We start from the raw sequence: 22,740 nt of genomic DNA, 5'->3' as shown, positions 1-22,740 counted from the left end.
CCTCCCTCTTTGATTTGTTATGAACTCAGTAGATTTTTTTTTCTTTTTTTTTTTGGGGGGGGGGGGGGGGGGGGGGGGGGGGGGGGGGGGGGTCACATTCATTCTATCCCAGTTAGTCATCATGGTGATAGTCATAGAGGTGGTGATAATCATGCAGTAAGCATGTCTCTGTTCTAATTGTGTACATTGTTAATTGGCAGCCTAATAAATGCAGAGGGGAGATGAAGGAGCTGAGAATGCTGTGTGCAGAGGATGAGCAGAGCAGAACCTGTTGGATGACTGCCTTTCGACTCTTCAAGGTAATGCCCTGTCATTTATACTGTTTGTGCTACCATCAGACCTTTTAAATGTTTGTAATACAAGTAATTTGATAGCATTTACTCACTATTTTCATTTTTGCTTTGCAGTTTGGGATTGTATTGTACCAGAATTACAAGATTCCTCAACAAAGGAAAACTTTACTTTCTCACTTTTCAGCTCCTGTGGTAAGTTTCTTTTGTTCACCTAGTGCTATGTATCAGCAACAGATATCAGCATACTTTGACAAGTTTAGGCAAATCATCTGCCGTTTGTATATACTCTGTCTGCACCCTGACACTCGTGTGGCTGCCTCTGTAGTCACATTATACCTGTCGTGTGTCTTTGTCTCCCTCTAGAGGAGCGTATCAGAGAACTCCCTTGTGGCAATGGATTTCTCAGGGAGGATAGGCAGAGTGATTGACAACCCAGTGGAAGCTCAGAGTGCTGCCATGGAGGAGGGGCACGCATGGAGGGTGAGACACAGGCTCGCTTTTTTATTTTTATTTTATTAATGTTATTGCTGTCAGTTTTCATTAGGCTCATACCTCAGGCTACTGTTTCTCAAAGCTCTGATATTTATAGAGAGCTGGTTGGAAGTGATGATTTCATTTAATTTAAACACAAGGTGAATTTTACCTAAAGGATTGTCTGAAATTCAGTTTTTCTGCTCAAATGTAAAGAATGCAATGATGTTCTTTGCTTAACTTATGTAGTATTTAACTGGACATTGGTTACTTTAAAGCCTCAGCTTTACACTCCATTTGGGTGCTAAGAACCTACAAATGGCTGTTCTTAACTGTCACTTGAACAGATCATGAACTAATCCACATTGCATTATCTCTGCTTGGCATCTTTCTCAGAAGAGGAGTCAACGAATGAACATATTGGGCTCCCACAGTCCATTGCACCACTCCTCGCTAAGCTCAGGTAAATGCAAAAAAAAAAAAAAAAAAAAAAAAGCCAAACAAAAAACTATTTATATAAAAACTTAAATATACATTTTTTTAATACAAATCTCTACATTGTTTTTGTTCTCTGCAGTCATCCACATAGCTCAGCTCTGGTTCCATGGCAGGATAACCAGAGAAGAGTCCCATCGCATTATCCACCAGCAGGGACAAGTAGATGGGTAAGTGAGCCGAAGAAGCTTTACACATTTCACATATTTTCGCACTGTCATTGGATCTTTAAAATTAGTGTTTCAGTTTCTTGCAGTAATCTGCTTTATTTTGTTGCACAGGTTGTTTTTGCTGCGTGTCAGTCAGAGTAACCCCAAGGCGTTTGTGCTCACATTGTGCCATCACCAGAAAATCAAACATTTCCAGATCCTACCGGTAAGACTTCGTTGCTTCTGGATCATATTTCCTTGTGTCACTCTTGTGTCATGTTGGTAAAAGTGATTCATGGCAGAAATATTGTTGTATCTGCTAGTTTATTAGTTTTACATTGTTGCATTTACATTATTGCTTACCAAATTTAGTAGACCACCTTTCATTAAAAACAAGGAAACACAAATATTTTAGAAATTAAGTTAGAAAGTCAAAAATTAATCAGGCAATTCAGCCACTAAAATCTTTTTTTTCTGTTCAGGAATGCAAGTAAATAACTGTAATTTGGCATCTTAATCAAATAATGTGGTTCATTATATTTTTTGAGCTTTTTCTGGAAAAGGTGAATTTGAAAATTCATGGATAACAATTTTATTATTAAAAATATCATTTCAAGTAAAGAACTTGTATTTACAGGTGCATTAATAATAACAGAAACAAACAAATATATATTTCTTTTTTTGGTAATTTGCCAGTACTGTTAAATTAGGACAAATGTGGCATAAACTTTACATTAGGGGTGGTCTAATAAATTTGTTAAACACTATCTTCCATGGTTGTGTAATCTGTTGAAAAGCATCATTTTGTGAGATTTCATGTGTGAAGAAATGCACGGATGAAGTCTGATATTTTTTTTTTCCCTCCCCTGTTCGCTCTTATGTGCCACCAGTGTGAAGAGGACGGCCAAGGCTTCTTAAGCCTCGACGAGGGCGCCACCAAATTCACCGACCTGATTCAGCTGGTGGAGTTCTACCAGCTCAACAGAGGAGTGCTGCCTTGCAAACTCAAACACCCGTGCACCGTCGTAGCCTTATGACCCCTTCGGATCATATGACCCCCGACACTTGACCTGACTCTGCCTAAAATGAAAAGAATCTCCCTTTTGGTCGGTTCTTTTTGTTTTTATCTTCATAAGAAGCTGGTGAATTGACTGATGTTGTCATTGCTATTGTTTTTATATCGTGAGTTCGCTGGAGACTTGATGACTTGACGGATTTCTTTTCATCTGCGCGGAGGTTTGAGGAGTCGGATGCACAACTTACTCCAGAGGCTCCCCATTTAAGACAAGTTAAAAGAAATGAACACTGCCATTTGTGTCGATGCTGTTGCAGAATCTTCCACAATATTTCTATCAATAGTCACTAGCAAGCACGGACCCTTGAGGTTTTCCCATGCAGCTCAAATGTGGACTGTAGTTCCCTTCAACTGGACAATCAGCTGGACAATTCAAGCTTTCGTGTGGACCACTCTGCTCTTTGAGGACAAACAAGTCTCATTAATTTTTATCACACGTCCACAAAATCAGTTAAGCGTTTGTCGCTTAGTTTTGTACTTGTTGAAGTGGGCATCGCCTTGGATAATGCATGACCTCTCAAGTGGTGCGTTATTTAACTGTGAGATGGTGCCATCGCCCTCTAGTGTCATAAGCATGCATGGACATTTTGGGGCACCGGGGGTTTTATTTTTTAATCCCTTTTGAGTTTTGCAAAAATTAAAAGCTATTGAAACAAAGCATTTGGTATAGAACACAAAATCTGCTTTTTCCACATACTCAAATGTGTTGGCTCATCTCTGACCACAGGGATTTTTTTTTTTCTTTATGATGCAGCAACTGCAGTTATTTATTATCAGTACTGAAGACAAAATCCACTTTTTGCATCCTGGATTTGATTTTTTTTTTTTTTTTTTTTTGGTCCACATAAGCTACAATAAGGTTTTTTTTTCCTTTTTCTTTTAACCTCAGTTTCCAAAGGTATTGTTCCACAAAAACAAAATAAGTCAAACCAGAGACAGTTTTGGTGTTTACGGTGTTAAAAATATATATATATATAAGGTACAGTTGAAGAAACTGGCAATTGCAGCTGTATACAGGACAGCACCAACTCTCTGATTCTCCTCGCCACAGCACAGGAAAGGATAACCACTAGCATTTTCTTCACAAGCCCCCCCCCCAAAAAAATACTAATAATCTTCAGCCCTGAGATGCAGCATCCTGTGGGGAGCTTCAGTCCCACAGTGACGCTTCACAAATGACCTCCTAGCTGTTGGAAGTCAGTGTCAAACATACATATGGCAAGGAAAACAGTTTAGTGGGTTCAGACATTAATGGTAGACTCCGTGCATTACCTTCCACATAATGTTGCCTTTTTCTGCCTGGAACTACTTGTAAAGAAAAAAAAAGTTTCATATACATTTACTGCCCACCTTTTTAAAACCAGGATAGACCTTTCACAAAAAAAGCTAGCTGCTAGTATATCAAAACATTCAACAATGATACCTGCATCGCCTTCTTCTCGTTTTCCTCACCCGGCCTTGTTACTTTCTTCAGCCTGCTGTTCGATAAAGTGAAAATACTCAGCAGTGTGGGAGCAAAATACTGGAAATAATAAGATCTGTACTTTTGACTGCAATAATACCACAAGGGCCATTTTGATCATTTTAAGCTGGCTGTACCGACTTGTACATGATGTGACAATGATGGGAGCATCAGGCTGAGAACAGAGAGCGTACTGTACAGCTCACACCGTTGGTCTGGAAGCAGTTGATTTGACTACCTTTTTGTCCGACACAGTACAATTTGAATTAAAAAGATCAGTCCATCAATCATTTGGCTGATGCCAGACTCGTTTGGGTAAATCCACAAAGGAGCTCCTGGACTGACCTGTTTCAGCGCAGTGTCTCTATATAGCTTTCTTATTGGATAGACAGTGTTTTACTCTCTCGCTAAATAGATGATGCATAAAGCAAAGCCATCTCAAAGATACATTTGGCATAAAATGCTGGAGGTTCTCGGTTTCCTGCACTTAATTTGGTTCAGAATCAACCACATTTTTTTTTTTTTTTCGTTTCCTCATATTTCCTGAAATTTGTCAGTCAGAGACTTGGTGGTAGCTTGTGCTTATTTACATCAACAGCCATCTGTTATTTACCAGCAGGTTGTTTTTAAGGTATGATAAACATGTGAGATGCAGAATAGCAGCACTTATGTTGACACTGTGTGTGGTCACCATTATTTATGTAAGATGCAATTACTTTTTTTTTCTTTTTTTTTTTTTAAATTGTTACAGCAAAATGTATTTATTTATCTGGATGTGACTGATTACTTGAAATTTTTAGATTTCTTTTTCTCAGCGCTGTTCAGTACTGTTTTTGGTTTTTGTCATTACAATGAATTGATTGACCCAGTGTGATTTATTATAATTGTAATGGCATGATCTATATTGTTTTTTTTTGTTTGTTTTTTTTTATTTTGATTATTCAACAATGATCTGTCATCCGTTTGTTATGAAGTGATGTTTAAAGCACACTGGCCTGCGTAGTGTTAACATTGTCATTCCAAACGATGGCATGTCCAACGTTGTAAAACTGAAAATGGAAAACAGAGTTTTCCCAAAGCATTGGTCTTTTTTTTTTTTTTTTTTTAAATTCCATTAATTTTTTTTTTAACATCCTCTCAAGACCTCTAATTTTGGCTTTTTTGTGGTGACCTTTAAGTAGAGGACCGTAGACATGAATTTAGGGCTGCAACGATTCATCGATTAACTCGATTAAATCGATTCTAAAAATTTATCGACACAAATTTACTGTGTCGATGCTTCGTTTAAACTCTGCAGCGCTCAGCTGTCTCGGTGTAAGCGGCGCTCCTCACTAGCATTAGCAGCATTAGTGCTGACGTTTTTTTGTGGGTTTATTGGGGGCTGGCAAACCAACATAGAACTGCATTACCGCCACCTACTGGACTGGAGTGTGAATCACTCACGTATACACAAGCACACATTCTAAAAAGCTCTCCGTCGCTACGATGGATTTCATTTAACACAGAGTGGATCATCACTAGAGTTGCCACCTGTCTCGTAAAATACAGAACCCCGTATGTTACGGGACTCTGTGGAATACGGCTCCGTAACATGCCGTGTTCCGTACTTTACGGGACGGGTGGCAACTGTCGCTGACATGCATTTCCACGCCTCCACTGCTCTCTGTGTGTCTGTGTGTGTTGTGCTCGCTGAGAATTTCAGCTGCTATTTTTGTCTTTACTTCAGCTGTAGCTACCAGAACTGGTTTGCTAGCGAGCGCGGGCCATTAACACTAGCGATGGTTCGGTACCGGAAGGCCCGCCCCCCAGGACCGAGGGGCTCCTTCAAAATATTTTTTATACTTTAATCCCTTATTAGTGACTAAATATAGACCTGCAGTAGAAACGTATTTTCGAGAATGCTTGTGAATACAAAGCATTACACCATTACTCACACATGCGCCATGGCTCCCGCAGCCACTAGTTTTTCAAAACACTCATAGCAGGCAGCGGTTTTAACTGCGCAAGCGCAAAGAGGCGAAGCTGTGACGGTGAGCTCAAGTAGTGAAAAAGGAAACGTTTTTCCAGCGTCCAAAACAGCAGCTTTTTCTTTTAGTAATCACCATTAAATCTGTCAAACAGCTGGAGGTCCTTCATCAAGCACCTGATCAGCAAGTGTTAAGGTGAAGAAAAGAGAACTTTGTAGCTGCTCCATTCACCGCTGTTTGTTCACAGGCGAAAAACTGCAGTACGGAAGTTAAAATATGCAGATAAACTGTTAATAAAAAAAAGTATTTCTTATCCGATTACTCGATTAATCGCTGGAATAATCGATAGAATACTCGATTACTAAAATAATCGTTTTATGCAGCCCTACATGAATTTAAATAATAAATCCACGAATGTTTTGGGAAACTCAGTCAAGTAGAGGTCAAAATTCTTATATTTCACTGTTCAAACACCTTGCCATTTAGAAATCTATTAAGCAAAAATATTAGGTTATAGTAAATTAGTAACAATTATCCTACAGACACAGTGAAACATTGTCACATTTTCCTCTGTAATATTTTATCCCCCTTAAAAATGAACAAGGAATCAAAATTTCATGTAATTCTAAGCATGCTAGAGCACTGTTAGATGGCTTACATCACTGACATCCTTTTAAGAATGAAAAAGAAAAAATGCTTCCTTTTTTTTTCTTTTCTTTTAATGATTCGTATGTATGTGGGGAGTCTCTCATTGATGTTTTACTTGCAGAGATTTGGAGGAATCTGGATTGTCCCTCAAAGCGTTTTCCAGTTGCTGGAAGTCATCCTAAGCTGCTGAGGGAGTTTTTTTCATATTACTAATCTAAGTACCCCCTGAAAAGACTTTTTTTCTTACTGAAATGTAGCAGATGTTACCATGTGAGGGACAGTACAGGGAGCCTTGTAAGTGTGGGTTTATATTTTGCATAAAACCCTTCACAGGGAATGTTAAATGCAAAACCCAAAATTCAAACTGAATTAGTGAACATGTGGATAACGTAGATAAATAAGGGTATGTGGTTATCGATATTTTTGCCTAACTGAACTGAATGTATCTGGGTTGCTCAGGGCAGACTTGAAGCATGTTAAAATTGCTGGTCTATTGAAAGACTTCAAGTACAGGATGATGACGAACTTCATGTGCAAAGCGACAGACATGGTAATTTCATTAAGCTGAGACTTTTCTTCATTACGTGCACCACCCATTTGCTTGTGTTTACTTGAAAAAATATATGTGGAGAAAACTGAATAGAACGAGTACTTACAGAATATATTTAGTGCATTTTGTTTTGTTTTTTTGTTTTTTTTTTTTAATGTTATTGTTTAAACTGTTTAAAAAGGCCTGAAATGCTTGTCTGGCTGCCTGAGCTGAATCAAAGCTCCAATTCTAGGAAATTTTGAAGCAATTACACCAAATAGACAGATCAGAAAAGTGTATATTGGAACATAGTGTCAGCTTTAGTAGTCGAGTAACTTGTACCCACAGATGGTGCCTCTGATGATGACGACACCTCCCCAAAACAAACAAACAAAAAAACCCAAAATAATAATCCCATCGTGTGCACAAGTTAGGTCTCTAAGATGTGGACCAATTGCAGAGCTACTGTTCACACACATTTTCAATTTGATAAATGCTTGATGAATTAAAAAAAAAAAAAACCTGCACTCTCAATCTGGTTTAAGCTGTTGGGAATTAATGCTTTTCTCTTCAGCTACAGTTTTGTTATGCTTTTGGAGCACAAAGTGAATTGGCCCTTATTCTGCAAAGGTGGAGAAATCTACTCTGGCTCTTGTCCATTTTCATAACATTGTCACAATGCAAGATAACATGGCTGTACAAATGAGTAAAAGTAAAAAATAAAAAAAAAATATATAAATATAAACTATTATGTATTTCAGGGAATGCAAAAAAGAAAACAGTAACTTATCTCTTTTTGTAAGAGAGAGCTCCTGTGTTCATAATGTGCTTTGCTTCAATCTGTAAATAGTTTAATGGCTGATAAATCCTAATTGTAACCTATTCAGGTATTTTTGTACAAATAAGGGACTGATATATTCTGTTTATTGTAATTAGAATAAAACATTAATACATTGATATAAAAGACAGTGGTTCGTCTTTATGAAGAGAAACTTCCCTTTTATACATATTGTTAAAGAAGGTAACCCATCAAGAATTCTATAATAGATTAACACAGTGCATTGAATCAGAATCTGAGCAACTCTATCCCGTCCTGGTTAATATACTGTATACACTAAATGGACAACCGTATTACACCACATCTCTTAATTACTGAATTCAGGTGTTTGGTTCAGTCCCATCCTACTGATGAAATCAGACCCTGAGACATGCAGTCTGCCTTTACAAACATGGGTCATTCTAAAGAGTTCCCTGAATTCAGGTGTGCTACTGCAATAGGATGCTGCTGTTGCAACATGTCAGTTTGTGAAATTAGATTCCATGATCAACTATAAGCGGTATTATTGCAACGTGAAAGCAGCAACTTAGCCACAAAGTGGCAAGCCACATAATGTTAGAGTGGGTCTCGGAGTGCTGAGGTGCACAGAATATAAGTCACAAACACTCTGCTGACTAAATAACTGCAGAGTTTTAAATCACCTCTGCCATCCACATCAGCACAAAAATTAAGCTCTGGGAGCTTCATGGCATGGAATGCTGTCGAAGTTATGCCAGAGGTAGGAGTTAAAGATCTCAAATCAAATCAAATCAAGGTTTATTTGTCACATAACTGGTCATACACAGTACAACTGGCAGTCCGCAGATCTCGCGGACTGGGGCCTCTGCCAGGCATTCCCAGTGCACCCTCACAGTACGTTTAGGTGCGCCAGGTCTGTCCAGCATCCTCCACTGCCACCTGATCCAACTCACCACCAGGTGGTGATCAGTTGACAGCTCAGCTCCTCTCTTCACCCGAGTGTCCAGAACATACAGCCACAGATCTGATATGATTACAAAATCGACCTGCGACCTAAGGTGTCCTGGTCCAGGTGCACTTATGGCCCTCGTTATGTTTGAACATGGTGTTTGTTATGGACAAATTGTGGTTTGCACAAAAGTCCAATAACAAAACACCATGCGGGTTCAAATCAGGCAGGCCATTCCTCCCGACCACGCCCCTCCAGGTCTCACTGTCATTGCCCACTTGAGCGTTGAAGTCTCCCAGCAGGACGATGGATGGATGGAGCACGCTCAAGCACCCCGCCCAGCAACTCCAAGAAGGCTGCGTACTCTGAGCTGTCATTTGGCACATAAGTGCAAACAGTCAGGGCCCGTTCCCTGGCCTGAAGGTGCAGTGAAGTAATCCTCTCATCCACCGGTGAAAACTCCAACGTACAGGTAGCAAACCAAGGGGATAAATGAATACCCACCCCAGCTCTCTGTATAAAGAGATGAAAATAGCTTTAGACAGAAACCAAGTCATTTTTATGTCATGACTTAAAAAAAATTGTTATTACTACGGGGGGGGGGGGGGGGGGGGGGGGGGGGTCAAACGGTGCTCCTCTACAGAGATTTAATTTAAAAAATTACTGGTTAGGAATGTTCCTGGCAACTAATTTCTTAGTCGACTAAACAAAAAAAGAATTAGACTAACTATGGAGAGAAAATATCTGTGTGTCTGTAATGTAGGATTTGTGCGTGACTCAAATATCTGTGTGTCTGTAATGCAGGATTTGCGCGTGACTTGCTGGATTTGTAATTTTTTGTAATACACGAATCACCTGATACACACGCACAAAACTAAAGTTAGGCACGAATCACCTGATACACACGCACAAAACTAAAGTTACGAGTGCACAAAGTTTTTGAGACACATTTCACGCTTCCGGTGAGCTCCCAGATTCGTGCGTAACTTGGTGCGTTTAATGCTGGTACAAAGCTGGGTCATCTGAGTTTTGTTCTGGGTCTAGTGTTGTTTCCCACTGAACTTATTTCACTCTATACTTGTGCCGAAGTGGAAAAGACGATTTTCTGTGGAAGATGGGATACCTCAGCACCCTTTAGTTATAACACATACACCTACATCTACTTTTTAATATTCTAATACTATTTACATATGCATTTGTGAGCTGTACAAATGTAATTACTTGGTTAAAAGAAACGACCACTAGGTGGTGCAATGCTTCTCTGGCTCGGAAAACAGCCAAACTCTGAGAGGCACGAAGCAAGAGTAGGCGACTGTTATGGCGGGGCATCACGGTGGTCTACCCTCAGAAGTTTGCACCAGCATTTAAACGCACCAAGTTACGCACGAATCTTGGAGCTCTCATAACCATCTAGTTGCATTTTCTGTATTTAACAGCTGTGCATATGACATCAATAACAGAGACGCGGCGCTGATTAGGCGCCCCTGCACTCCTTCACCTCCCCTCCTCCTGTCTCCGTTTAAAGACAGTCGTAAGTTCTGTCATACAAGTCTTGTATTTTAAAAGCCCATGAATAAGTGATCTGCACACATGAACACAGTAAATGTTGAGAGGATGCGGATGGTGCGGTGTGTGTGTGTGTGTGTGTGTGTGTGTGTGTGTAGTGTTCTAGTTAGCGGTTGATTGCAAGGCGCCGCTCCGGTCTGAGACGCCCTCTAGTCGGGCTGAGGATTTCACCGCTTCGCTTTCGGAGCTCTGCTGTCACTGCATTTCGCAAACAGGAGCCCGCCCCGCGGACTCCGCACCAGCTGGGTCGCTGCTTGCGCCTGTATTATTTCACTGCAATTTGCAATCTACCACAGGGCAGGGAAAGTTCACAATTTATCGTGCTGGTATATTTAATATTAATCCACATTAATATAACAGTGAAAACTGTTCAGCTTTACAGTGTTACACAAAGTTTCATATTTGATTTCTTCATCTGCAGGCTGGAAACATTGTTCCAATATTTTTTTGTAAATTTGTCTTTCTCTCATTTTCTTCTCTGTTTAGAAACTCCTGAGCCTCTCACTCCTCTTCATCACTCCTCACAGCTTTAGGAGCTGCTTTTAGGACTCAAATATTGATCAAGGATTGTGGATTTAGTTTTAATCTTCATTTCATGGACAACAGCCTAAATAAAGCTTTTCCTTTTAGTTACATCTGCCTGTGAATCTGCATTTCCCTTTAACTGCAATTTATGACACACGATCACAAAACTCTATTTAATATTAAAGCTACATTCACTCTCAGTTTGACCTGAGTTCATTTGTGACCCCTACAAAGATCTGAAAACATTTCACATTTTAAATCTTCAGAGCTGCAGAAATGTTTTTCTGTCACAAGGTGGCGCCATGTTTCCACTGATCAAATAAACCGGACTGTGGAGATCATTTCTTCCAACTTGAACTAAACCTTCACTGACTGCTGCAGGAAAACTAGACTTAGATCGTATCCTGGTGAATATCAGCTGCACGCTGTGAACAGCAGGCTGAGGGAAAACGTCTCTTTAGTTTGATGTTTGGAGTTACGTGAGATAATGATAAAACCGCTTCAGACTCTTTAGCTGATAAAACTGTCACTACACATGACCATGAAAATTAACTGCAATGAACAGATATGAGGAAGAGGATGGATGGAGGGATATTTGGGTTATTTACAGGGTGTGGGGGGAAAAGGTCGATCTTACACCTGAATCCTCCATTCAGACTGTGACTGAAAAAAGAAACACCTCAAAATGAAACCTGAAACTACTTCATGCTGTGGGGACGTGAGGTGAAACAACGGCTCACCCGCGCTCTTCACTCAGACTCTGATCAAACTTTCACTACACAGTTGACTAGGATACTTTATTGTAATGATTTTTAGTTAATCTACAGGACGTAGAAAAAAGAACGACCGTTCTATTCTTAACATTTTATCAGCAGGTGAAATCCACTTAAAACCAGAGCACAGCAGTTTGTAAACAATGTGAGTACCAGAGTCACCATAACCTCCTGTAACACTAATGAAAGCTACACAAAAAGCAAACGTATCATTAGGATATGATGTGTGTTTGTATCATGATATCAGTGTGACACTCAGATGTTGTATCAGCTTTCCAGTAAACTGGTTCTCGGCGCTGAAGCTGTTTCTGACGCAGCTGTGCGCTCAAACACTGACAAGTTCAAACATCTTTGCCTCCACTTCTTCTTTATTGTTTGTGACCGACAACATGCAGTTCTGGTCCCTTTAGCTGAGCAGCTCAACTTGTGCTGGCATACCTGACACAGATAACCCCATCCTTAGAGGAAAGTTATCCAGTTACACATCAAACATTTGGGACTAACAGACAAACCTGTGAATGCTGAGTTTCAGTGTTCCTCGTGGCTGCGAGTGCAGCAGGAAAATTCTGCATCCCTTTTCATTCTTCCCAGATTTTCCACGTCCTCAGATCGACCCTTCCTCCTGAGGAACTGTCTAACCTGCAGGTTTTAACTTTCAGTCTCGGTAAGACAGACTGCGCTGTCTGTCTTACCGAGACTGAAAGTTAAATCATGCTCGCTTTGATAAGTTTGTGGGTGGCATGTGCACCCATGCGCGATGGAGACTGCAGAGAGAGCAGCCACAGCAGGCAGAGCCAGGATTCTGATTTTGGACGGGCCAGAGTCATTTGGGCTTTGTAACCACAGAAGTTCATGTTTATAAAACTGCTTCTATTTATTACACACGCGGATGAATATATTAACAAAACAATACCCAATCTATCATTATTATATTTGCTGTGGATCGTGAAGACCAATAAATACTTTACACTCTGTTAAACACAGAGATCCAAAGTAGAAACCGCCTCTACTTTCAAGGAGACAATAAAGTAGTAGTAGTATGAGGTAGGTGGAGGTGTTCCTGGGGATTACCCTGACATTTTTGGTTTCATTTTTATTTTTTTTCTTGTCATTAAATCATTCAGACTGCATAAAAGCCTGAAGCTGAACACAGCGGTTTACATGTAAATATTTCCTTCCCAGACTCACCTGTGATCTCCAAAGCAGGAAAAGTAAAGGCGAGTAAATTCTTACTTTAGTGTTACATTTCTACTGTTTCTCCTCAGTTACTTCAGAATTAATCAGAGTGAAACTTGAACTTCATGTGTGATTATTGCTGCTTTCATTGGAGCCTGTGGTGACCTGTGTGATTCACATACTTTATATTAGAGTTGGATTATTGATCAGCAGACTTTATAGTCATAGTGGAGGGTTCAGTTTAACAAGCTGGTGAAGCTAAAGTCAGAAACTCAGTGGACAAAATAATAGAAACAGTGTGAGTCTGAGTGGATGTGTTGTTGTTGACTTGTCACTTTGAAGATGTTTAACAGAACAATTTCGTTGTGCTGCAGTTACACATTTGGTTGTTCTCCAGGTCGTAGGAGGAGGAGCTGCTTTATGTTCTTGAGCCGACTAAATATGAACAACATGAAACTGTAAGTCGTTCTGGCTCTGAGACTCATGCAGGCTTCTTTAGACGAGCTGAAAAAACAATTCTGTAATTCTGAGTCTCTGAACAGATTCTTTTAGAAAATAATCAAGTTTTTGATGTATCAGCCATTGTATAATAAAAACATTTAAATTAAATCTCTAATGCTCATTTTTACTGGTTCTAACATTATGGGGTGTTGGTGGTTTTAAACTGTGTAAATGGCAAAATCAGCAGAAATTCAGATAAATATGAATAAACCTCCAAGAATCCACTTAGAGAAATCAGAGTCAGGGCTAGCTGCGTGAGCTGAGCGACCAACTGATTTCAGCAACTAAAATCAGTGAGTCAGGTCATTTCTGCCTCCATTATATTTAATATTTAACTTTTATCTCAGGGTTTGGTATAATGCTCATCCCCAATCTTCTGTCAATAATATGTAGGCTTACAGTCAACCTCTGCAGGCCTGTCAGCCGTGGTTCACTGTAAAATGTTACACTGCAGTGATTAGAAGAGTAAAATTACAGGTCACCAGTCTGGTGACCTGTAATTTTACTCTTTACATTTTTACTAGTAAAAATATCACAAGAGAACTAAATACCTGGGATCCTCTATGACCTTAATCAGTCACTTTAAGGTTAAGTTTTCTTTAGTACCACAGTGATCCAGTCATAACTGTCTGTACTTGCTACAATACTTTCTTTTTTTTTAATAAAAGGGAAATTCTGATTTCCAGCTAGGACAGAGTGCGAGAAAATGAAGAGTGGTTCCCGCAAGACAGAAATGTGCGGGAAAGTGAGAGCAGGTGTGGGTGTTTGAAATGTTGGAACCTCGTGTGGGAAAAGCTGGAACAGAAAGACAAAATACGCAAACACACACACACACACACACACACACACACACACACACACACACACAGGTGGTGGATGGAGGGAAGCCACACTCCAACGGCCCCACACATGCTGCTAATGAGGGGAATCAATTTGCCTGCTGGTCCAGTAGGAGGTGCATTACTACACAACATGTAAGGAATCTTATAAAGTCAGAGACACAACAAAACCTAAATAGGTCCAGGCCTTTCTAACACCACTGAATTCAACTAAGATACTTGAAACTTATCACAGATGTGCTCACTGAATTATTAGATGATTTTAATAATTTTATTACTTTTTGCAAACACAAGATGTTGTGATATTTTAGTCTAAAATTCTATCCAACATTTCACAGATGTCTCCTGTATCTGTTTATTTTTCCTCTTGGATTTCAGCCTCATGCAGAATGATCTGCTCTAAAAGCCTCTCCTGTGTGCGCTCCAGGCTCAGTTTAACCTCTGAGGTCAGATGCTGAAGCTGAGCATCATGGAGAAATCTTGTGTGATAAGTTTTAAATATGATTAATATGAATCTTATGTGAAAGTTCAATAAGGAAGATCTGTAATCACTCATCTGCTTTCCCGGGTGTTACCCGTCATTCTCCTTTGCAGACTCATTTGTGCAGCCTGTCTCTCCATATCCCCTTTACCCAACTTACTGTGTGGTCCATTTTCTTTGTAAATGTTCACATCTCTGAAAACTTGACCTTATCCACCTGTTGGTAAAAAGGCTGCAGCATTCACTGTCACACTGACGCTCAGTCAGCTCCAGCTGCAGGTGAGGTGGAGCATCATCATTGTCAAATAGCAACATGTCCTTTTTGATCGCGGTTGTTTAACTCACCAGTGAGGGATGCGATGACTGCTGCACACATTTTATATGCTTTTGTAATTTTATAGTGATAAATTACTCACACTCAAAGTGAGATATTGTAATAATTTGCTATTTTAAATCTTTTGAGCAATAATTATCAAAGATAAAATAAAGAGAAGAACTGACATTTCTGTGTATTGTGTGGAATATATTACATTTCCACTTTGCCACTTTTTGAACATTTTAATTTAAGTTTTAATCCTGTGGGTTGGATTTTAGATTTCTTAACAAACCATTCACTCAGAGAGTGAGAGTGAATGGCACTCTGTCTGATCAGGTCTGTTCCTCCACTGGCTCCCCACAAGGATGTGCTCTGTCACCTCTCCTGCTCATTCTTTATACAAATGTGTCGCAGCAGCAGGGAGGACAGATTCATTTCAAAGTGTGCAGATGATTCAGTTATTGTCAGCCTGCTGATGGGCCATGAAACTCACCACTTGGAGGGAATCACAGGTCTGTGCTGTAACATACAATCTGTTCCCATTGAGCAGCTCCTGGGAGCTGCTCAATGGGACTTGTGGTTCTGCCATTACTGCTTACAAATATGTGCAGTTTGATGTCCCTAAGGTCATGCGCGCACTTGATTTCGCAGCTACAGAAATCGAAATGACAACCAGCATGAATGAGGAGATGTAAGAAGAAAAACGAAGATCAAATGAAAATTTCAGGCATGATTTAACACCAGTGGATCATCGCTGACAAGTTTTTTTCCACGCCGCCATTGTCTGTGTGGTTTTTACTCGCTGTGCAGAGAATATCAGCTGTTATTTTTTCCTTACATCAGCTGTAGCCACCAGAACGATCACTATAATCACAATCTGGTGGTAACTAATCACACTATTGTGGTTTGGTTTGTGCGATTATTTGGTGCCGTTTCCTTCACTTTCTATGAACTGACAGATTTCCTCAGGCAGCTCATCGCACCTGTGTAATAAGGCACGTCACCATATTCAGAAGCTATTTACTCCAGAAAAGACTGAAACTGCTGTGATTTAAGCCTCTTATAAAGTTTGCTGCCTGTGTTACGGTGTTTATGACGCGTTCTGTCTTCAAGACTTTTCTGCGCACTGTTTCCTGCTGTGTGACGCAGTGATGCACTGTCAGCTCACCTGTGCAGGTCTCCCTCTTCATCTTCTCCCGTATCTGTCCCACCAATCCGTTCTTTTCCCTCAAGTGAGGAAAAGAGACAGATGGTTTACCTCCATCTGCTCTTTGCAGATGATGCGGTCCTGCTGGCTTCATCAGGGGGGGGCCTCCAGCTCGCAGTGGAACGGTTCGCAGCCGAGTGTGAAGCGGCCGGCATGAGAATCAGCACCTCTAAGTCTGAGGCCATGGTCCTCAGCTGGAAAAGGGTGGAGTGCCCTCTCCGGCTCAGGAAAGAGTTCTTGCCCCAAGTGGAGGAGTTCAAGTATCTCGGGGTCTTGTTCACGAGTGATGGGAGAAGGGAGCGGGAGATCGACAGACGGATCAGGGCTGCTTCTGCAGTGATGTGGACGCTGCACCGGTCTGTCGTGGTGAAGAGGGAGCTTAGTGTAAAAGTGAAGCTCTTGATTTACCGGTCGATCTACGTTCCTACCCTCACCTATGGTCACGAGCTTTGGGTAGTGATCGAAAGAATAAGATCGCGAATACAAGCGGCAGAAATGAGTTTCCTTCAAAGGGTGGCTGGCCTCTCCCTTAGAGATAAGGTGAGGAGTGCGGCCATCCGGGAGGGGCTCATTGTAGAGCCGCTGCTCCTCCACATCGAAAGGAGCCAGTTGAGGTGGCTCGGGCATCTGATTAGGATGCCTCCTGGCCGGGCATGTCCCACCAGGAGGAGGCCCAGTGGTAGACCCCAGGACACGCTGGAGAGATTATATCTCTCGGCTGGCCTGGGAACGCCTTGGGATCCCCCTGGATGAGCTGGAGGAGGTGGCTGGGGAGAGGGAAGCCTGGGCTTCTCTGCTTAGGCTCCTGCCCCCGCGACCTGGCCCCGGATAAGCGGAAGAGAATGGATGGGATGGATGGATGGTTTACCTCCGATGTCAGCGTTCAGGTCTTTTGCCTCCCATCTGTTTGGAAAATCCCTGTTTTCCACTTTTCGTATGGTCATATTTGGGGAGTCAGGCAGCTTAAATGTCACTGTAAAAAGTGCTGACCGATGTTTTATCCGCTGATCACTGATCAATCGGCAATACGGAAAACGGGTTAGTGCACAGTTCTTGGCCTGCCGGCAGTTGTTGCAGTGCGTGGGATTTGTAGTATAAGTGGTGGGAGCACATTTACCTGCGGGCTATTAATAATAGTTATATGAAATCATCAATTAGATCGTGGGCTGGAAGTGGCCCGCAGGGCTTAAGTCTGACACTTGACATAGAGAAAAACTGCAGTATGGAAGTTAAAATGTGCAGATGAATTGTTAGTATGAAAAATTATTTCTTATCCGATTACCTGATTAATTGATGGAATACTCAATACAATACTCAGTTAATAAAATAATTGATAGTTGCAGCCCCACTTGTATGTGTCCGCATACACCTCAGGAAGTATATAGCTGCGTCCCTGCATGGAGATACGGAAGTCCACCGTGGATTGATAACAACAGGAAGATTGTGAACTCCAGCATGAGAAAGACTGTTGATGCCTTTGGAGGTGTTGTTATTGAACATCCTGGCCTGAAATATTACAACAATCATATATTTGTACCAGACTGAGTCCACTTCACCAAGGAAGGAAACAAACGATTTCTGATGAGCATCCACTCTTCCATCAAGAAAATTCTTCAGAACTTGTCTCTGAAAAAAATAAACTTCAGCTAACTCTACATGTAAATATGAATATGAAATAAATGTAAGCTTAAAAAAAAAGTGCCCAAAGACTTTGCTTACAGATTCTGCAGACGTTAGAAACTTCCTAACATGTTGTATAGTTATCTATCAATATATCTATTTTCCCCCTTGAATTATTCAAAAACATGATCTAAAATTAGATAATATATCTAAAAGCTTCAGTTTTAAATCTTTGTTAATGTCTTATTTAGAAGTACCTATCAAATGCAAAATAAATTTCAATGTAAACTCAAAGGTATATGGTATGGCAAGTGTGTCAAACATAAGGTCTAGGGGCCAGAATCGGCATGGCAAAGACTCCAATCCGGCCAACTAGACTAAGGATGTTCCTGGTGACTAATTTCTTAGTTGTTGCTGCGATCTCATTCTTCCCCTTCAAAATGACTAATAATAATAGGCCTATTAAAAATTTCTGGTCTGTAACAGAGTTATAGCATTTTTCTATAACAGTGTCAGAGCTGCAGCTCCATCTGGTAGCAGATGGCTGCATAACATTTAGGGCAACAATTTACCAGCATTTGGCATCAATTAAATTCTTAACAATTAGATTAAATGACTAGTGTGTCTGGTACTCACTAGTGACAATAGTGATGATTAGTCAACTAGTCATGCACGTCCCCCATCAGATATTTGTACCAGACGGAGTCCACTTCACCAAGGAAGGAAACAAACGGTTTCTGATGAGCATCCACTCTGTCATCAAGAAAATTCTACAAGCTTCTGTCATAATTCTGGCTGGATATTTGACCACTTTTCTTGGCAGAATTGGTAGACTTCAATTCAATTGGTTGGTTTCCTGGCATGGACCTGGCTTTTAAGTATAGTCTGCAAATTTTCAATGGGGTCGAGGTCGGGGCTTTTCCAAAATCTTAATCACTAAAATCTTGTTAGCCTGCTTTATCCATTCCAAAACCAATTTTGATGTGTTTGGGATCATTGTCCTGTTGGAACACCCTACTGCAGGGGTATTCAACTACATTTTTCTGTGGGCCAAATTGTCATGAGGCTATTTGCCAGTGGGCTACACACAAACTAGGCATAAGGGATTGCCGTCAGCATTTTTTATATGTGCATACTTATCGATCCAGTTGTCATTAAATTTTCTATTTTCTATTTTCGCTATTTCGCTGAATAATAACAACAAATTAAAAATAAATTAAACAAATGCCAAGCTAAAAAGATGTGTTTTTAAAAGACCTTTAAAATGCATCAGTGAGTCCGCCGCTCTAAGATGGACAGGGAGAGAGTTCCAGAGATGGGGAGCCACTGAGGCAAAAGCTCTGTCTCCTTTCGTTTTCAGTCTTGTAGAATGCACAGACAGTAGTCCTTGATCACATGACCGCAGTGATCTAGAAGGAGTATATAAGGGAAGGAGTTCACTGATATACAATGGAGCTTGCTCGTGAAGAGCTCTAAATGTAAGTACCAAAATCTTAAACTGTATTCTAAATTTCACAGGTAGCCATTGTAACTGAATCAGAAGTGGGGTGAGAATATTTGGAAGATTTAGTCAGAAACCTAGCAGCAGCATTCTGAACAGCCTGTAAACGCTCCAGGGAATGTTTGCTAAGACAGGTAAACAATGCATTACAATAGTCCAGGTGAGAAGATATAAATGCATGAATAACCATCTCAAGTTCAGAATGAGATATGATGGAGGTAAGCTTAATACTCCTAAGGTGGAAGAAACAAGAAACAAGAATGCATCAAAGATTTAACATGAGAGTCAAGCATAAAGGCAGGGTCAAAGGTTATCCCAAGGTTCTTAATAGAAGGCTTAACAAATTTAGCAAGAGGACCAAGGGCTATCATTATATTAGAGACAGATCTATCCAGAGCACAGATCAGAGTTTCAGTTTTGTCCTCATTAAGTTGAAGAAAATTTTTGGCTAGCCAGCTCTTAATAGATTTTAAACACATTATTAGTACCTGCAACTTTGAGACATGTTCATGCTTGAAAGAAATATACAGCTGGATGTCATCAGCATAACAGTGGTACGATATTCCCTCAAAAGTGTTTAGAACATGCCTCAAAGGGAGCAAATATAACAGAAAGAGCAGATGGCCCAAAACAGAACCTTGGGGTACGCCATACGCAAGATAAGCAGAGTCGGATCTGAAATCAGAAACTGCCACATGAAATCGACGATTTGACAAGTATGAAATAAACCATTTCAGGGCAGATCCAGATATACCCACCCAGCGATATAGTCTATCAAGTAAAACTTCATGGTCTACAGTGTCAAAAGCAGAAGAAAGATCCAACATCAATACAATGGAACATTCTCCTGCATCCCTACTCAACAAAACATCATTGGAGACTCTAAGGAGAGCTTTCTCAGTAGAATGAGCTCTACGAAAGCCAGATTGAAATTTGTCCAGGATATTATGTTGTTCCAAAAAGGCAGTAAGCTGCTTAGCAACAACCTTTTCCAGTATCTTAGATAAGAATGGTAATTTAGATATTGGTCTATAATTATTGAAAGCAGCTTCTTTTAAAATTTTTATTTATTAATAGAGGTAAATGGGCAGTGGGCCAGTCCAAAATGACTGGTGGGCCGGTTCTGGCCCTTGGGCCACCAGTTTAATACCCCTGCCCTACTGTGCCTAAGTTTCAACCATCTAGCTGTTTATCTGAAGTAAAGTTGAAGAATTTGGAGGTACTCGTCTTCCTTCAATATTCCACCCACTTTGTGCAATGTACCAGTACCACTGGCAGCAAAACAGCCTCAGAGCATGATGCTACCACCACCATGCTTGACAGCTGGTAAAGTGTTCTTAGGTTTGAGAGCCTCACCCTTACTCCTCGAGATGTGGCTAGTGGGGAGGTCATGAGTCAGCACAGAGATGTTATTGGTAAGTTCTGCTGGACTTTCTCAGTGAGACCATCTGTCAACAAATAAGGCTGTGTCCACCTTGGCATTTGTTTTTGCATTCTGTTAATCTCTCTGTTTATCTGCTTCTCAGACCAGACTATCATGGAGGAGCCCAGCATGCTGTTGAGAGCCCTGTAGGCCTGTTTTAGTTTACATTTGTATCTAAAATAGCAGCAATGCACAACTGATTCTGGTTTGATTTTCACATCTTAAACTGATTGTTTCCTAGACCAGGTTTAAAGATTTCATCAGGTTAAGGTCACATTGGAGTTAAATTTTATTTAATAGAAAAGTTATGACTGATGAAAACGTATGAGGGACATGTATTTTGAATAAGCTGAAACATTCAACTTGTATCTAATTGTAGAAACAAAACATTTCATTTTGGATTGTTGAAAGCTCCTGTAGGTGGAATGTGTTTGTGGCCTAGTACTTTTGCCTATATAGTGCATTTAATTACATGAAGTGTAATACTTGGCTTTTCCAGTAGATGGTGCAATGCCACAACCAGTAGCAACTTGAAAGTATTTGATTGACTTAGAATTTAGTAACAGTACATATGCATCAATTAAGTGCTCAAAAGAAATCATTATGTGATGTGTGCTTATTAATGCCGAGAAAAGGTGGTTGCTCATTAAAAACACAGAGAACTGACCTTTTGACACCATCTATGGTGTCACGTCTTTTGGATTGTGAGTCATGTGTCGGAAAAGTTTGAAGATTAACAAAGTCTGAAGCTTTGCAGCCTGCAAGCAAAGAACTTTTTTACACAAACATCCTGACACAAGGTGAGTTACCTCTAATTTTACTTAAAGCTATTTTTGTTTACACTTTGGGTGGAGAGCGTTTACACTTTCTGACACTGTGAAAGAGAAGAATGCCTTTTATTGTCATTATACAGGATGTACAATGAGATAGGATTCATTGATTTATGATTTAGTAATTGTTTTTATGGTAGATCATCTAGCTTTGTCATGTTTCAGCTCTAAGTGGACTTAATATAGGAGGTTCTTTATGTGTATATTGAGTCTTTCTGTGTCTGTAGATTGCCAAGATTACCTTTAGATTGATTGATCGATTGATCAATTGATTGATTGATTGAGAAATTAACACTTTAACTAAATTCACACAGATTACATTTACAAATATTGAGGTAAGAAAAAACAAATAATGAATAAAAAAATGTAAAATATACATCTTTTCTGTGTACACTGGAAGGGGAATCAGAAGAGGCTGACTTTAAACATTTGTGATTAAGAATAACTACAAACTTTAAGGACCTTTTGATACAGAACAGTTATAACAGGCTTAGACTGTTGGATGATGTCATCTATCAAATTGTGTGTTTTACAATCACAGGAAATGTAATCATTTTCACATGCTTTATGTCAGGGTATTAAAGGTTCAGCCCAGTAAAAGTGCACAAGTCATCTAATTCCTGCTGGGAAAGTCAAACATGCTGGTGTGCTTAGCAGTGAATTTCCCATCTCCGTGCTTGGAAAAAGTGACAAAGGGGGAATAAAACATATTTGTATTTTGAACTTTGAATTCACATTTACAAGTGAGTTGTGTGAAGGTGTCAATCATGGATTTGATGCAACAAACCTGTTGTATCACTGTAATTCAAACATTTAAATTTAAGTAAATTTAACATGATCTGATATATAGCTTGTGTTATTATAGAAAAAAAAAGAGAACAATGAGTACTAGCAACGATTAGTAATGACTGTTTAACACAACACACTGGAAGGCCGGGAAGAGATTCTACTTGTAAAGATTAATTTGAACTTATCAACCAGTGAGCACATAAATCTGGAATGGGTGCAGGAAATTTGACCATCTAAGCTATATGTGGAACCACCATCTGGAAAGCATAACTGGGTGGGCATGAAAACCTTTCCTATCCCCCATGCTCAACACTGCTTGAGCAAAATGAGAGTTTTAATGTTAATTTTTGGTGCACATT

General features: G+C 40.1%; 1 protein-coding gene across 2 annotated transcripts in view; it reads left to right on the top strand.

Annotated features, from left to right (window-relative positions):
• Positions 1 to 3,259, top strand: part of grb10b (growth factor receptor-bound protein 10b) — a 69,928-nt gene extending 66,669 nt beyond the window's left edge. Inside the window, exons 7-13 of one of the 2 annotated variants that reach the window (XM_030749776.1) lie at positions 201 to 299; positions 408 to 485; positions 657 to 773; positions 1,161 to 1,227; positions 1,342 to 1,429; positions 1,541 to 1,634; positions 2,299 to 3,259. In XM_030749776.1, the coding sequence (XP_030605636.1) occupies positions 201 to 299; positions 408 to 485; positions 657 to 773; positions 1,161 to 1,227; positions 1,342 to 1,429; positions 1,541 to 1,634; positions 2,299 to 2,445 (690 nt within the window). In that variant the 3' untranslated portion in view covers positions 2,446 to 3,259. The remainder of the gene's footprint in view (positions 1 to 200; positions 300 to 407; positions 486 to 656; positions 774 to 1,160; positions 1,228 to 1,341; positions 1,430 to 1,540; positions 1,635 to 2,298) is intronic. The other variant, XM_030749775.1, reaches the window with a different exon arrangement.
• Positions 3,260 to 22,740: the final 19,481 nt, after the last annotated feature.

This window comes from Archocentrus centrarchus, chromosome 16 (assembly GCF_007364275.1).
Source record: "Archocentrus centrarchus isolate MPI-CPG fArcCen1 chromosome 16, fArcCen1, whole genome shotgun sequence".
Lineage (NCBI taxonomy): Eukaryota > Metazoa > Chordata > Actinopteri > Cichliformes > Cichlidae > Archocentrus > Archocentrus centrarchus.
The sequence above is the reverse complement of the archived record's forward strand: the minus strand, read 5'-3'. Positions and strand labels throughout refer to the sequence as shown.